At 33.3% G+C, this 18,805-nt stretch overlaps 1 protein-coding gene across 1 annotated transcript; it reads right to left on the minus strand.

Moving 5' to 3' along the window:
• Window positions 1–17,084: 17,084 nt before the first annotated feature.
• Window positions 17,085–17,994, minus strand: LOC131067734 (protein DMP2). The gene has a single exon (XM_058002860.2). It carries the CDS (start codon window positions 17,889–17,891, stop codon window positions 17,247–17,249), a length of 645 nt encoding a protein of 214 aa, XP_057858843.1. The 5' UTR covers window positions 17,892–17,994; the 3' UTR covers window positions 17,085–17,246.
• Window positions 17,995–18,805: the final 811 nt, after the last annotated feature.

An 18,805-nucleotide genomic window follows, 5' to 3' on the forward strand; every position in this document is an offset into this window, starting at 1 on the left:
GATATTCTCTTAGATGATCAAATGCTACTTGCCGATGATCATCCAGCAATTCGAGTTCTTGCAATCTAGCTTTTCTGTAGTCTTCATCAGTAACAAGACCTTGCAAAGAAACTCTTAGAGATGGTATTTCCACTTCAATAGGTAATAGTGCTCCAAACTGATACACTAAAGAAAAAGGTGTAGCTCCAGTAGGTGTTTTGATACTTGTTCTATAAGCCCACATGACAGGATTGAGCTGCAGATGCCAATCCTTTCCAAATTTATTTACTGTTCTATGTAAGATAGTCAATAGATTCTTGTTAGATGCTTCGACTTATCCATTACCTTGAGGGTAGTACATAGATGACTAGTGTTGTTTTATTTTGAATTTTTCATAGAGATCAATTAGATCTTTGTTATTGAACTTGTCCTCCATTGTTAGTTATAATGGATGAAGGTATACCATACTTGTAGATGATATAATTAAGGATGAAAAAAGTTAATTATTTACCGGTTGCTTTGATGAGCAAAACTGCTTCTACCCACTTAGTGAAGTACTCAGTGGCAGTTATAATAAACTTGTGTCTGTTAGATGATGCAGGATATATTTGGCCAATTAGATCAAATGCCCATTGTTGAAAGGGCCAATGTGTAACAAAGGGTATGAGATCCCTTTCTGGAGCGTGTATAGGGTTCCCATGTAGTTGACACTTTTCATAGAATTTAGCTAATTTTATAGCTTCTTTCTCCATGTCTGGCCAGTAGTAGACAACCCTTAGTAGCTTTCATGATAAAGTTAGATCATTTGAATGGGATCCACAAACACCTTCATGAACCTCAGATAATGCGCATTGGGACTCCTCAGTTTCTAGGCATCTAAGAAAAGTACTATCTAAACCTCACTTAAATAGGTCGTTAGAAATGATGACTTATCATGAGGAATTTCGGATTAGGTTTCTTTTTTTCATTTTGGGAAAGATTAGCAAGGACAACTTGGTCATGTAGGTAAGAGTAAATGTGGCTATAGTGAGATGAGTCATGTACAATAATAGAATAGACCATCTGGGACTTGGGAAAATCATAGGCAGGATAATGTAACTCTTCCACCAGGAATTCAAAGTGAAAATTAGATTCCTATAGCTGTGGTATAGACGCCAAGGTGGCCATTACATCTACTTCTTTATTTATTGATCAGGGATCTGCTAAAATGAGACAAAGGTAAAGTATTTCTTAAGATCATCCACCATTCTCTTATAAGGCATCCGTTTCTCATCTCTTGTCTGATATAGATCACTGATTTGGTTGATAATGAGTTGGGAATCCCCATAGATGTGTAATTCAACAATCTTCCACTCGATGGCCAACTTGATCTCATTTACCAAAGCTTCATATTCTGCAATGTTGTTTGTGCAAGGGAAGAGAATCTTTTAAGCTTTTGGGATTTAATATTTTTGAGGAGTAATAAAAAGTATTCTAGCACTAGAGCTATGTTGAGTGAAAGACCCATCAAAGAACATCTTCCATGATTGTTGAGTAAGGTGTATGATTGATTCATCTGGAAATTTTATATGCAGAGGTTGACTATCTTTAGTGGAGCATCAACAAGTTGGTTTGCAATAACTTGTCATTTGATGGCTTTATATTCCACATATTCAATATAAAATTCCATAAGAACCATGACCCATTTAGTTACTCTTCCTGTCAGAGTTGCTTTCTTGAGAAGATATTTGAGTGGGTCAGTCCTAGCTACCAACTTAATAGAGTGAACTAACATGTAGTGTCTTAATTGATGCGATGCAAAGACTAATGCTAGGCATGCCTTTTCTATGATTGTATAGTTCATTTCATAAGACACCAATGTTCTACCGATATAATATATGGCTCTTTCCTTTTTATTCTCAACCTATTGTGCCCGAAGTGCTCCTAGTGAAGTATTTGTAGCTGATATGTATAGAATCAACGACTTACCTTGAATCAGTGGCATCAATATGGGTGGATTAGAAAGATAATTTTTTATTTGTTTTAGATGTTGTTCACAATCTTTATCCCAGTTGTATTGAACTCCTTTCCTTAATTCCTTTGTGAAGGGTTGAGCTTTGTCTGCTAGCTGAGATATAAAGAACCTGATTGATTGAAGACGTCCTTGTAAACTTATCATTTGGTTGATATTCTTGGGTAGAGGCATTTCCATTATAGCTTGGACCTTTTCAAGGTCAACCTCAATTGCTTTCTTTGAAATTTTGTAACCAAGCAATTTCCCTGATGTTACTCCGAATGCACACTTTTTAGGATTTAACAGGAGTTTGAATCTTTCCATTTTATCTAGTATAAGGCCCAGTTCTTGAATATGCATAGATTTGTTCATGGTTTTTACTAGGGTGTCCTCAAAATAATCGTCCATATTTTTGTGCATCATATCGTGGAAGATAGTGGTTACTACTCTTTGGTAAGTTTCTCCTGCATTACTTAGCCCAAATGGCATAACATTCCAGCAAAAGGTGCCCCATGCACATATGAAGGTTTTATTTTCTTGATCCTTGGGAGCTATCTTGATCTAATTGTAACCAAAGAATCCATCCATTAATGAATAAATCTCATATCCAGCAGTCATATCTACTATCATATCAATGTTGGGCAATGGAAAATCATCTTTTAGACATGCTTTGTTGAGATTCCTGAAGTTTGTGCAAACTCTAATAGATTTGTCTTCTTTTGATATAGGTACTATGTTTGGTATCCATTCTACATAGTCTATAGCTCTGATAAATCTAGCTTTTAGCAATTTTTCTAGCTCATCCTTGACTAGCAGGATACATCTTACAAAGTTTTTTCTTGACTGGTTTAACCCCTGGTGTAATAGAGAGATGATGCATGATGAGATTAGGATCTAGTCCTGGCATATTAGAGTATGTTCATACAAAGTTGATCTTCTTTTCTGAAAATAGGTTGTTGAAATCTTTCAATTCTTTTGCTGATAGTGATTGATCTAAATGAATTATATGTGGCGTTTCCTGACTTCCAATATTGACTAGTTGAGTTGGTTCAATCAATATCAAAGACCTTTCTTGGAAGTGACTTGGCAACATATCAAGTATCTCACCTTCAGGTGCCTCGAAGAGGTTTTCACCTTTAGGTATGTCCTTTATTTTCACTATTTTTTATTCTGACTCTGCCACAATGTGGTTTTCGCCATCAAATCTCTTATTTTTCTTTTTTTGATTTTTGTGACTGAGATACTTGATGTTTGTTTTAGTCATTTTCTCGCTTTGCTCACTAGTGGAAGATTTCATTGGTTCTACTCCATTAAGATAGCAGGATAGTGTGTAGTCATTGGCGAAGGTGGGTATATTCAAAGGTTGGTTATAAAGAGTATAGTCAATCAGTTCAGGATGTATCAAAGATAAATTTTCAACAAGTTCAAGGGAGTTACAACATGATTATTGAAATTCATGTTAGTATTTATTGGACCTAACCCAACCAACCTACTTCTATTGTCGTCACCTACTTCAGACTAGACTACATACCATGGTGTGACAGTAACAGGGTCAACAGGAAACATCTCAACATTCATGACAAAGTAGTCATAATGTGTTGTTGAATAGTTGTTGTTATAAATAGAGCTTCTATCTAAGTTATCAGAGTCATAAGATGAAGTTTCTGACTCGTCTTCAAGTGGTTTAGTAAAAGTATATATAGTATCAATACCTACATCTTCGATGCTACAAGTTCCTTCGTGATTTGGTTCATTGATCACTTGTATTTGACACACTTGTGGACATAACCTTGATTGTTTTGTTAATCCCTATCATCTGTTTCATTCACCTTCCTCTGGACTGATAATTGGTCCTACTTATGTAGCTTCTAATTCTTCTTTTGTAGTCCCATACCTGATTTGTCCTATCTCATTAGAGGGAGAGTTAGTACGTGAATAAATTTCTTGTGTCCTTTCTTCCTCCAGCTGCTATTCATAGTATTCTTGTATTTTTAGTCTGATTTATTCTTTTTTTTTTTGCATCTTTAAGTGTATCAGCTCTTGTGCAGCATTTATGATATCACTGGATTCTTCAATGGTTTATTTAGTAGATACATCTGAGAGATGGTCTGGACCCCATTCATACTCATTTGAATTAGTTTTTGAATCATCTACTTGTTGTTTGCCTGTATACATGACCAAAATGTTCAGTGGTGCAAACAATTCTCTGATTCTGTATGTTTCTTCTCTCATATCTTCTAGGATTTCTACTTCCTATAGTGTTATAGCTGATACAATCAGAACTTGATTACCATATTCTTCCTCTCTCTAGGTTGGCAATTCTTCTTGTTCATGGTCACACTCATCCTGAGTTTGTTGAGTATTAATTTCTTGTGATGTTGAAGGTAGTACCTTTTTCCTCTACTTAGGTTGATGGTGAGGAGTACGTTTCTAATCGGGTGACTTTCTTGGATTGTATCCTAGTCCACCTTTGTCATTTGCACATTTAGTTTGTAACTTAATAGGTTCAATAATACCTTCTTAACACTTGCCTAAAGGACCAGTACCTGAATATCCCATGCATTGAAGCATCTTATAGCCTGGACCATATTGTGTCAAGGAAATCTCGCAATGTCATATTTCTTTGTTTGCAATATCTTCTTTGAAAATCCATTTGAGAGAAGCGTCCTCTTCTATTTCATCTCCAATGGCAGTAGAGGACTATATAAGGAGACCATTATAAATGACTTTTGGAGTTGAAATTTGTGGCTTCATAACCTCTGATGGTTTTCCCTACTGTCTTGGTGATGGAGCAAGAGACATTAGTGAGAGTACAGTCTCTATCTTGTAGCCATCCATGTCAGTGTTTGTGATTTTCAATTTCTTCTCTAAATCTTTTAGCAAAGATTCCGAACTTTCAGCTGTAGAGGCTACCTTATTATAAGGAACAAAAGCATCAGCACTCTTCGTTAATGCATTTCAAGTATAGCCTGTATCAGCAGGAATACTAACTTCAACTACATTATAAGGAAATTTCAAGCACTGATGATACGTAGATGGTACTACTTTCATTTCTTGAATCCATGGCCTGCCCAGTAAGATGTTGTATGAAAGAGGAAGGTCAAGGACCTAAAAGATGACATCTCTTTCCACATGTCCTACCCTGATTGGTAATAGTACTAGACCTTTAGAGGTTCTTTCTTCTTCATCATAAGCTTTGATTGTTATTTTCTTTGTTGGATCAATAACATTTTTAGAAAATCCTAGCTGTATCAGTAGATTGTAGGTATAGATATTCAACCCAATGCCTCCATCTATCAAAACATGTTTAACTCAGTGTTTATGGATCATAGCTTAGATGTGTAATGGTTGGTTATGCGGGTGACTTAGTGAGTTATCATCTTATTCAGAGAAAGTAAGGTAATGAGGTGAAGTCAAGTGACCCACCATAGATTGAAGCTGATCTACGTCTAAATTTATAGGGACACTAGTGGTCAACAAAGCCTTGTCCAGGATCTCTCTATGAGCAGCAAAGATCTTAAGAAGTTCCAAAATGGAGATTCGAGCGTTAGTTCTTTTCAATTGTTTGACAATACTATAACCAAGAGAGGATGATGAAGCCAGCTGTTTTGATTTGGCCGTAATTGTATTTGTTTGTCTATTTGAAGGAGTTGGTAGGTTTGATATTGTTTGAGTGAAAGTTGAGGAACTAGCTCCTTGGGAGTAACCTTCTTTTGAGTATGGGTCACAACACTAGAAGTTTGTGCTTGATTTTGTTTATCTTTGATTATGATCACATTGCAATATTCAAGTTGGGAAGATTCAATCACGCTGATCATGTTGTTGTTGTTAGTGTAGGTATAATTGACTCTAGCACCTCCCTTGGATTTTGAGGAATCTCCTTGTTCATAAGTCAGTAAGGGATCTTTAAAGGCCTTATGATCAGAATTAGTCATGTGATTTCCAAAAAAATGATTTTTCCAGCATCGATGAGATCTTGAATTTCATGTCAGAGTTTCATGCAGTTGTTTGTGTTATGTCCCTTGTTCCAATGGTAGTCATAGTATTCGTTTTCTCTCCACCATTTGGGTTTAATTTCTAGATCATATGGTCTAGAATTGTCTAGCAATTTTATCAGATCATTTGCCAATAAATTTTCAAACTTGATTCATATGATTCATTTAGAGGAGTAAACTCATGCTTAGGCTTTGAAATCCAACGTTTATCTTTAAACCATTCTCTTGAATTTTTTGGCGGATTTTCTGCTGCAATTTCAGTTGCCTTGAGTGCTTGCGTGCCACTAGCCAAGTTAAATATTATGGATTTTGTTTTTTATTTAACGGTGTCTACTACCCCATCATTAACAATGTTTTTGTTGTTATCTTTGTCATATTTCCAGTATTTTTTCTTTTCTTTAGAACTAGAACCTTGTGATATTTCTTTCCAAAGTGATATATCTCCCTTTTTTTATAAGCACATCTTCCATTCTGAGGATATTATCTACCATTTTGTTGAATGGAGGATGTACTTGCATCTAGACACTATATTTCAATTTAGGGATTAATTTTTTAACACAGATATCCATCTTCTCAAAATCTGGAATAGTTCGTGAATATCTAGAGAACATCTTTCTCCATCGTTGGAGAAAAGTGAGAAAGGGTTCTCCCATTTTTTGTTTGGTATTGCAAATCTCTTTCATAGTGACTAGGTGACAAATGTTATAGGAGTATTGTTGTAGACATAGTTGGATTAATTCTTCAAAAAAATTTATCCCCATAGCTAGACTTGAGAACTATTCCATAGCTTGCCCGCCTAAAATTCTCGAGAAAAGGCGCGTGAGATACGTTTGGTCGTGCATGAATTCCATACATAAAGCACAAAATTCTCTTATATGATCTTGAGGATCTGTAGTCCTATCATATTTGTCAAACTTAGGCATTTCTACATTTGAGGGAAATGGAGGCATGTAGAGGTTTTTATCAAATGAGAATGGGCATATTATGTCCAGAGAATATTGTTTTGGTGATTTGTCTTTGTTTTTCAGTTCTATGATCTCAGTTCATAATGCTTGTAATTATTTGTTTAGCATTCCCAATGGTGTCTCTTTCTCTTTAGTGACGAGGGTCTCCACATCATAACCAGTAGGAAGCTTAGCTCCTTCTTTTGATAGTTCTAGGAAATAGTCTTCTTTTTCTCTAGACATGATAAACTTCATCATTTTTTGGAAATCTTTATCCTTTTGACATTTATGAATATCTTTTTTTGGAGGTTCAGAGGCTTTAGATTCACTTGATGAGGAACCCCTGTTGGTATCATGGGTACTGATGTCGTCATAAGTTTTGTGTTTAGCATCTTTTTTTTCTTGCCTTTCTCTAGACATGGTGGGAGATAGAGGCTGACTAAAGATTGGTAGATGGTAAACTCGTATTGGTGATGATGACGGTTTATTTGAGACGAGATTTTCTACAAAGAGTGAATTTTCATTTGATGAAAAGTGTGTTCCTTGTCCTTTGTCTATTTTGCTATGAGAACTGCTTGTTTAAATGGGAATTACAACCGACAGGACCGAGAGCTAGATGTGTTGCAGAAGTCAAGATCAAATTGTAGCTAGTTGTTCATTTTAACATGGTGATTGAGTGAAGTAACTAAGATCTGGTCTGGTTTCTGGAATGATCTATCCTGTGTAAGATGTTATCTAAGTTAACTAGGTTTGATTGAACTAGCTGTAAGATGATCGACAAAATCGTGCAATGCAACAACAGGGGTACACTATCAAGGTTGTTTATGCTCAGGAGGATGATAACCAATTTTAGGCTCGCTATAGATTGTTTTAGGCAAGTTTGACTTTTCTGGATTGACAAAATCAGAGATTCATACGACAGGTTTTACAGGACTAGACGACGGTGCAATAGCTTCAGGAAAATAATAATACTGTTTTGTACGAGTTGCCACCTAAGACCATACGAGAGATGGGTATGTTTGAAATGAAAAACTGATAAATGAAATGTTTTATCATACAACATAGGATTTGGGATAAAATAATAGTTTTTCTGACCCAGACAACATACAATCAGGGCTCGTACGACACATAATGGAGGCTAAAATGATAGACTATTAGTAATGATGGAATATCATATGACACATAATATGAAGCAGGACGATAAAATAGAAGACTCGTAGGACTGTGTCTGGCCAAACTAAATTCTGATTTTTTAATAACTGAGTATGACCCGTTTTGAGGTGGATTGGGTTTTCACTGACCGACGAGGACTAGTTTTTGACACTGACAGAGTTTATCACTGAGTTATTTGGTATTGTTTTCTCCATTTTTGGTATTTTAGTTTCTGTTTCAGGGATGAAAACATAGAAAAAACGTAATACAAATAATAACTCCAATCACAACATGCAAACCCTATGGAAGTTGGCTTAGAGAAGAAAACCTTTGCTTGTTGACTTAGGTACACACCCGATAGCTAATCAAAATATGGTCGCTGAGTCTCACGAAATGGATTCTCAATGCCATATTAGCTGACCCCAAAAGCTAATGGGGGCACAATATGACAAGTGTCTTGGGAGAATTACTATCTCTCTTGCACAAATATTATCAACCTTTCGGAGGTGAATTGGGTAGCATCTAATTTGAATTGGAACAAGTAAGGAGTTTGTTTAGCACGTCGAGGTATAAACTCAATTAAGAGGTCTCCCAGCCTTGAAAACCAAGGTTTAATATACCCAAAGATACAGACGAGAACTATTCCTGAGCATTGTCGTTGACTCGATTTTCATCAAATCACATTTATTTTATAGTGGATTGGAGTACTTGGTGTTTAGTCGTTCCCACTTGGGTCATTCCCCTCTTACCGATCGTAATGGTTATAGAGTTATTAGCTCCTCGAGAGGGTAGACCCGCTAAAGATATACAAATCTCAAACTTAAAGAAAATGCATCAACGATCTGGATTTATGATTGTCTATACAAACAAGAGCATACTCTCCTACCTCTCAGAACTTTCTTAAAACACAAAATACAATTTTTTTCTTTAACCAGATAACAATTTAGGTGTCTAAAAATGAATTTAAAGAATACACGATGTTAGGTTGATTCTCTTTAGGCAACTTGCAAAAATAACGCATCAGTAGTCATGTTGTTTTTATTCTTTGACAGGTGTATGTTTGATTGATAAATTCTTTGACAAGAGTTTTGCAAGAAACTACTTAGGCTATGAAAATCTCAGGTAGACAAAAGACAATTCAGGGTTAGCATTAGTGTATTCAAAATTGAACAGAAAACCTGAAGAATGAAACTTGTTTTAACCCAACCGAATACAAAATCGTACGAAAATTCTCACAGAAGCAAATGACAAAAGTCTTTTCTTGTACAAGTTAGTAGTGAGCATTAAATGACAAAACACAAAATTAGATATTCAGAGTAGAAATTCGTACGAGCCCCTTTCCTGATTTGTACGATAAAACAGAGATCTTGACTGAATGTCATATGATGTAGTAGTACTACTCTTATGATATTTAGTAGTGACTATACAGACGAGACCTGTAGGATAGAAAAAAAAAAGTGATTTTGAGGCTGAAAATGTAGTCTTCTACCCCACGTTGGGTACCAAAAATTTGTGTGAAAAGTGGACTTGTATCTGTATCTGGAATACACAACACTTCAATTAAGTCATTAGATGCATGGTTAGTAAATCTATAATCAATGACTAATAAACCATTACAAAGCGACCCATTGCCTTCTAGTAGATGCGAGTTTTGATTGCTCTCAGATTGCCAAGCTATCTAGTGACTAGACAACACCTAAACGAAGGATTTTTAAATCTATATGAGCATGAATATGAGCTAAATGGATGCAAGATTTAATCTAGATATGCAAGATTAATCTAACATGATTTAAGTAATATATGAATATTTAAGCTAAATGATTTAAGCAATATGAAATAACTAATATGCAATATCTCAATGCAACTTCTCAATGAACCTAGAGCAAAAACAACATAATAACAATATATTCTTGAGGATCCTTGAATGAGAGATGAGAGTGTGAATTTATTGAAAATTCAGAAAGAAACCACAGGCTGAGATGAAATTATGATGAGCGGTTAAGATTTTCCAAGAGGAAGCACAATCCCGATGAATTGATGTGATTGGATGCTTTTCTTAGTTTTAAAGGAAATTGAACTAAAATTAAGATAAAATCAGGGAAAAACTGATTTATTCTCTATTTCATTCAATTTTAATATTTAATTGTTTTAATTTCTTTCTTTGTGATTATTTATCAATTTTTAATTTGTTTTTCAAGATTATCTCCAATTGATTTCTTTTCTCAAATTTTAATTATTTTTTGGTCAATTAATTTCTTTTTTGTTTTGTTTCCTTTTTTGAAGATTTGTGCTAATAATTTCCAATTCCTCTTTCTTGATTTCATGGAAAATTGATTTATTTAACTAAATATACAAAAGATATTTAATTAAAATAAATAAGATAATTGTTTAAAATGATTTACTTGGTGTTAGTGAACAGATTTGTCCTTCAACAAATACATACACATACTAACTCCAAATGCCCAGGATAAAGGACAAAGAGCACCAACAGTTGGATAGATTATCATTGAATTGATAATCTTCCTCCCAATTGAGAGGTATAGCTCCCTTTTTACAAGATTTACAATGAATTTATTATACAATTGCTACGCTAACACTTTTAACTAGAAAGCATCGAAAGGCTTCAACATTTATCCATCAACACAAATAAATGCTTTCAAAACTGCACACATAAGAAAGTTTTGAAAAGAATATTCAAAGGAGAGTTCACAGACTCTGATTCATAACATTCTTGCTGTATAAATTCAAAGAAAAAATAGAGACTCAGCGAAGACTAATGGCTCGATCGATACTCTCTCATGCTTCACAGAGCAAGGGGGATCAAGCAAATCAATACAATGTGAGTCATCCAACAACTAATAATAAACATGAATTGAAAAGGATTACAGAGGTAGTTGATCATCAAATTATATTGTGCTCATAATCAACTTAAGAAAGATTGCAAATCTAAGAATGCATATATTCAAAGATAACACAACATTTCATTAATAACTAGTCATTCTATAATCCAAACAATTCATATGATAACCAAAATATTATCTGTTGCTCCCAAAATCATAGTTTTTGGAACCCCTTTCTTTTCCTTTTTCTCCTCTATATAGTCTCTCTCTTTCTTTAAAGAGACTTTCAGCTATCAATAACTAATTCTTGAAAACATAATTAATCAATCTTTTCTTTTATCTTTTATCCTCTTCCTGATAACTTTTTTTGTTTTAAATCTTCAAATCTTTTTATATCAGAATTTTTATAGACGGGTACTCAGAGATAAATAACTTTTGACTAAGATAATATTTGTCCGATCGCTCCAGTGACAATTTCAAAAACTACGTTTTCCAAATCATATTACAATTTCAGCACGATCCAACGGTTCAATTAAAAGTTATGCCTCTCGCACCAACACTCGTTTTTTTGTCTCAGAAAATCCGTGGTTCCAGATTACATTGAAAATTACAAACATTAAACATGCCAATATTATTGGATTTTGAATTTGCTGAAATTTTGAAGTCACACACTTTGAACCTGCATCTGATGAATCTTTGAACTCTGAATTTGAACCTCTGAAATCAAACCTTGAACCTTGAACCTACGTGCTTGAACCTACGGGCTTGAACCAAAGAAGGTTCAAAGTTCAAGTTCAAAGGCCAAAAATTACAATGAACCCGAAATTTTAACCGCTTGAACCTTTTGAACCGCTTGAACCTTGAACCTATGGGGTTCAGTCAAAAGGTTCAAAACACAAACTGCACCCACATTATATTTGATTTATCACTTTGTTTTCATATCTGGCTGCGTGTTGAATCTTTGAACCTTTTGAACCTTTTGAACTGCTTGAACTTAAGGAGGTTCAAGGTTCAAGTTCAATGATAATTGTTCCTTTGGGCTTCCATAGAAATACCATCATAACGTTTTAGTGAAAACTTCGTTTCTTGCGAAATTTTAACCGTAGAATAAACAAGCCAAGTAGAGCATAACCCAGAAATAATTTTGGCATATGAAACATAAGACTTGAGATTTAATTATTTGGACATATGGGTAACTCGAATATTAAAGAATTAAAATCTCTCAGCTGATATGGAGTTTGGCCACAAAAACTTCAGCATTTGAACATTAAAAATAGCTGATTTTAAGCTAATCATGAGGCTTTAGGAACAAGCAAAAATATAGGGCTAACACTTGGAATAATTTAATTAATAAAATAAACATTTAATTAATATTGAGTGATTAATTTTCCCATGTGACATTGATGATTGTAGAAATTAAATGTGTTCTCAAGATTTATTTAATTGCCTTTGGTTAGGACCCTAGTGACATTGTTGAGATTAGGGGCTCATGGTTTACATGACCATTTTTAGGGTATTACATCATTATCTGATACATGAAAAGAAAACTGAGCACACAAATCATTATATATACCAATGAAATTAGTCACTTTTTCTTTAACACCTTCTTTACAATTCATTAATCAGTCAAAGTGATTTTAGGACCAATATTGTTTTGAAATTGTTGAAAATAAGTGATAGAATAATAAGGAAAAGAGAAATACCATTGTAAAGCTTTATCTCTCAATGTTTTAGTAAATAATTTTGCAAGCAATATTTAATCAGAAGCAAAGTTAGTACACAAGGTTTCATATCTCTTGACATGTGTTATCACCTTTTCCATTATAGAGTTCCAATTGAGGGATCTCAATATGTTTAGGTGAGATGACTTTAACAATATCAAGAGAAAGTGGGCTCGCAACATCCAATATGGGCACACTAAACCTCTATTGACTCATGAAAGCAATTTGTTGTTGTAAGGAAGACACGGTTTGAGCAAGATTGTTAATGGTTGCTTTGGTAGAAGAATTGATGTTAGAAATTGTTTATTGAGAAGGCGGTGTGACATTATTGAAGGTGGTGGAACATTATGATAAGTAGGAATAGGTGATGATTGAGTAGGAGGAGGGACTCTTAAAGGAGGAATAAAACTGTTAAATGAATTTCCCCCTGTGTCACATTTATTGGTTGAGGAATAATAGGAATGCTTATTGAAGACATAGGTAAAGATGGAGGATTAAATGAACAAACATGACTAATTTTTGTAGGAATGGCATTTTGAGTTGATGTAACAATAATTTTTGAGTTAAAAGTAGGAACACTAGTCATAGGAGTAGTCAAAAGAATGGAAGAATTAACTTTTGTAGGGGGTTGTGAATAACCTAGGGTTTCAACACAACTCTTTATAGGGATGACATTGGAATCAACAATATGAGAAATTCCACATAATATATCAATTTAATTCTTATCACTTTGAATCATGTGTTTAAGGCCTTCAATTAGAGGAAGAGGTTCATGATTAGGGTATTCTTGGGACATCCATTGTTGAAAGTTATCAAATTGATTGTCTAATTTTCAAATTTGATCTATAGAAACTCTAGTCAAAGCTTCTTCTTTGTCATGGGATTCATCAGTTGGATAAATAGGGATATGATTAGGATGGGAAAAATTAACATTATCCTCATTAAAGAAGTCACTCAAATTATGCTCCATCTCCTCGGTAATTAAACCTTGGGAAGCCTTAATTCTAATGCTTCGTCTAACGGGGATAGTATAGGTAGGACTAATAGTGGTAAAACTAATGCACTATAGGGAAAATTTGAAAATTTGAATTTGAATTTTGAATTAAAGGAACAAAGCTTGCAAAATTGAATAATTCAAAATTTGTGAAAATGATGATTAAACAATTTGAACTTTGTTGAAAGGAGAAAATGACAAAATTTCCAAAAATAATTTTGTGATGAATGAAATTAAATTGGAAATTTAAAATTAGGGCCAATGGGGTACCACTTAATTTTAAAAAATTGAAAAAATCAGAATTTTGAAAATTAGGGAAAATTATAATTAACCACTTAATTTTTAAAAAAATTCGTGAAATTTGAAATGTTGAATTTTGAAGGTATTTTTTATTTTAGAGGGATAAAAAATCAACAAAATCAACCAATTTTATGCATTTAAGATATTGAATATAGTCATTACAGTCTCTCAAACTTTTGGGAAAAAAATCGAGGACCGTGTTGAAAGTGCACACGGTCCTCGTAACTTTTTCAAAAAATTTCATGGCTAAATGTTACGATGATTTTAAAGCTAACCCCAAAAAATTGGTGGATTTTACAATCTCTAGATAGGCGAAATTAAGATTTGAATGTGAAAATAGGACCCTATTAGGGTTTTGAGAAAAAAAGAGGAATTGAATTGCAAAATTGAAAAGGGCAAAACCTAAGGGATAGGGACACCATAAAAAGTGTTTAGAAAATTGAAATTGATTGAAATTAATTGAAATTTACACAAAATCCAATTAAATTTGAAAATTAGGGTTTTAGGACCTAACCACTTAATTTTTGAAATGTTGAATTTTGAAAAAGGAGGGAAATTGAAAAATTGAATTTTAGGAAAGAGGATAAGTTTGAAAACAGTCACAAATTTGAAAATAAAATGGAAACTCAAGTTTTGCACAATTTCAAGATATTTTTTGAAAATTATGTTTTTAACAATGAACCTCTTAATTTTATAAATTTGATTTGCAAATTGAACAAGAAATTGAATTTGACAAACAAAGCAATTTTCAGATCTAAGACAATAACAAGCAATTCTTGTAAAACACAAGTTCAATTTCAATTTTAAAAACTAGGGTTTTGAATGAATTAACCACTAAGTTTGAAGTCTATTTATTTTTCTCTCCCAATATGAAATATGCTACTTTTTTTTGTATTTCATTTCGTTCAACCATGTGAGCTAGACCAAATTATTAGTCTTGAACGTGGTAACTATAGGAGTTCAAAAATATTTATGCTTGAAATGATACTATGATTTTACCTTCCCTATATAGATGGATTATTTGCAAGATAACTAATTTCAAATAGAGCAATAACATGAAATTTATTGAAGAAAAATAAGGGGTTCTACTATTTATATAATGCATTGTGAGTGTGTCAAGGAGCATTGAATTTCTTCTTTAATCACTAAACAAGATACACCTTCATTAGCCTGACTACAAATCAAATAATGATTCCCATTGTCCTTTTTTAAGTCAATGTATTGTGAGTGTGCGAAAGAAAATGATTTTTATTCTTTCATCACTAAACAAGATGTATCATTTTTACCATTCAAACTACTAATGAAATAATTATTACCCCTTTGTTTAGTATACTTGGAATTATTTGACAAAGGTATGTGATTCACTAGTGATCTTCAATTGTATTGGTAATTCGCTAGTTGTTTAACAAGATCTTTCCAATATTTTATCTTAATTTTTTATAGTCTTGTAAATATTAGGAGTTTTGTGGCTTCTCCCCTAGATGAAATTTCATCAAAGTTAGTTTAAGTGTTGATATAGATAGAGAAAGAATCTTCCCTCAAACTCTCACTCTACTTAGCACTCACCAAGCAATAAAATTCACATAGCTAGCATTGACCACTTCTCCTTGCATGTATTATGTAAAGAAGTGCTAACCTATTGATCCTAAGAAATTATTCCTTATCGATTATATTCAACTATCACTCCTAATGATTTATTAAGGCATTGAAAGTGTGATGATGATATTGTACCTTCCACAACACTATGTTATTAATATTATGGATCTTATTATGAATATTTTTAATAATAGTTTCACTTTGTTGATGTTTCATTTACCCTTAATTCTTTTATTCTTTTTTAATTTTTACTAAGATTTTATTATTTGGTTGAATGTTTATTCTTGAATTTTAGACCTTTTCTAATCAATTCATTTTAGTCTTGAGTCTTATGTTGTTCAATTATTACATTTTATTTCAAAATATAAATTTGATCTCGTTTCACCCACTCTTTTGGTACTATATCTTGAACCTTTAATAACTTAATATAGGAAAGCTATTTATAAAAAGACATATTCTAATATATATAGATAGAGGAAAAAATAATTGATTGAATATTTTAACTATTTATTATTACCATATTAAGTGCAAATTCAAATATATCCCTTCCAAGACATTGAGCACTTGTAAATCTTAACACATGTTTTGTGCATAATCTTTCAAATCTGATATATTCTTTAGAATATAAATACCAATTAAAATTAATTAGTAGAATGAATAGTCAAAATGAATAGCACAAAAGTCTATTGAAATTGATGATTTTGAATATGTTATGAAAACTAAAAATTATAGTAAATTTTATGTGAGACAAAACATTTTTGTTATTTATCAAAATTGAAATAGATTGATATTTTTTTCATCTTACATATATAGTATACTTTATTTTTTATATTAATATTAAAATAATAAATTAATCATTTTGATTAATAAATAATCTTTAATTCTTATATGCATTTACAAATCTTATTAAATGAAATATATTTATATAGAAAGAGAGATAGGTGTGGGCAATTTTTAATTCAAACCTTATTTAAACCAATTGATGAGCTGGTTGATTGCCTATATTTAGGCACTAATAATTTTAACTTTCACAACCTTTCCAAATCAACCCTGTCCAACATTGTACATGATATCATACAATTATATATTAGTTTTAATATATTTTACAAATTCTAGTCTTTCTGATTGACTTGGGCGCTTCGACATGAACAAGGCTTGATTGTTTTGGAATCCTACATGCATCATATCTAGTAACTACAACTGCGTGCTATGGTCGTATCTGTCAAAAACTAAACAACTTACCAAATCTATCCAAAACGAGAAAATGACTCAAAATTGAACATGCAATATACTTGCATATCAGAAATATATATTCGGAGCCAAATCGTTTCAAACATTAGCTCTATCTTTTCTTGGTGATGGGTTTACCATACTGAAAATCCAGTAAACACAATTCACACAATCTAACCAAGGTGACCATTACAAATGGAGCATATAATTTTATAATTTGACCTGAAATCGAATAAGGTGGTTCAAGTAGAAAAAACCTAAGATCAATACAAATTGAACATATGAATATATACATGTTTAAATTGAAAATCTGTCTTCAACTAGAAACAACTAAGACGAATGATATCAAACAAACAATACATATCACTATAGACCTAAAATTTACATGTGAAAGTATACATTTATTGTTCAAATCCACATAACCCTAAATCCATTCACACCAGCTACATACCAAATCTAGATATCAGCTGTACAGTATGAGCTAGACAAACATACGTTTCAGTTATTTGGAGCGAGGGTACCCAACTCCATGGCGCTTTGAGGGAAATATTATGAACACCACACTGGTTGCAACCCCAACAGCCCCAGGAAGACCCATCAATAGCCCCTTCTGATTCTCTGTTAACGATGGATAAAAGCACCGTACAATATTTGTATTTACAAGAGCAATAGTAGCAAACACCACAACAGAAAGCACTGCATGCACAAAGTCTCTGAACCTAAGTCTATAATCAGATAAATAAGGATCAAAGTGTTTCTGTTCCCATCTACAGAATAACCATAGGCCTTTCTTGGTAGCAATCCCATAGTATAATTTCCCGTTATCTGCCCTAAAACTATCTGTGAAAGAACTAAAGTAGCAGCTAAAAGAACAACAGGATAACAGAGCCCCTGTTAAAATTCTATTGACCTTGCTGCAACCATGACCCCCATTCGTTACAAGGGGAGAAAGAATATGGAACAAAAGCACAGTTGTAGTGGGAAGCAACTTGACAAGTTTGGCTATGGTGGAAAGGCTTTTCTTTCCAGCTTTTTGTGTGAAACTTACCCTTTTAGATGCTTCTTCAGCTCTAGCTGAGTCTGTCGTGGTGATGCTCAATGGGCTTCTCATCTCTGTCACCTGAAGAATGTTTCCTTCACTGCCCATCGTTTCTTTTGATCGAACTCAGCAAAAGAAGACACTTCACATATATCTCTACGAAGATACTTCACATATAAATCTCTATCTAGATACTTCACATATAAATCTCTATTAAGATACTTCATTTATATATAGATCTATTGAATATGCTTCACATGTGCTCACATATCTTGGCAGGTGGGTGATATTTCCGTGAAGGAAACTTTTTAGAATACCAAACATAGCATTCTGTGGGTGTTTTAAGTGCCAAAACAAGCTTGGACTGTTAGGTTTTTAGCATGGAATTCTCAGAGACAAAAACATAGCGTGCCAGAAAGAACAATAAATTGAATAGGATTCATGAAATGGGCAACTTAGAACAATTTTGAAAAAAATAAATACTCAAGAACAATCCATTGAAAAGGATTCGAGCGTTTATGATTTGAGGACTCGTTTGGTGAAAAAGTAGGCAAAATCTTATTTTGTTCATGACTGAGCCTTGAACAAGTAAACTGCTTCACTGCCAAGAATCCTCATGCATGTCTAAGAGTTTAAATTGTTCGCACAATCTTTTGAAGTTTAGCATGTTGAGCTACCTTGGTGTAGACTGTTTACGTGAGATTCTCTAGTTTTGTCGTTGTGGCAGTTGTGAGTTCAACTTCCAACCAGCTAAGAGTCTACTGATTGCGTGAAGCTTTTAAATTATAGTAAAATTTCCTTTTCATTTCATTTGAGAACCACCAGGGTTAGTTTTTTCAATTTTCTCTACTTTGCACTTGTTTCTGGTGAACCGAGATTAAAATTTGCGATGAATTTAAGACGTGTTAAAATGGCCGCCCTGGTACAACGTTTGATCTCTTTCTGGTAGATGTCACGCAAGTGACTGAATCTGAGTGTTCTGATTGCTTCAACAAGTGACGTAATTTATTTTTAAAAAGTAC

This window comes from Cryptomeria japonica, chromosome 9 (assembly GCF_030272615.1).
Source record: "Cryptomeria japonica chromosome 9, Sugi_1.0, whole genome shotgun sequence".
Classification (NCBI taxonomy): domain Eukaryota; kingdom Viridiplantae; phylum Streptophyta; class Pinopsida; order Cupressales; family Cupressaceae; genus Cryptomeria; species Cryptomeria japonica.

What these genes read in the sequence shown, in the direction of transcription:
- LOC131067734 (XM_058002860.2), bottom strand. Translation starts at nt 17,891, where the DNA reads ATGGGCAGTGAAGGAAACATTCTTCAGGTGACAGAGATGAGAAGCCCA.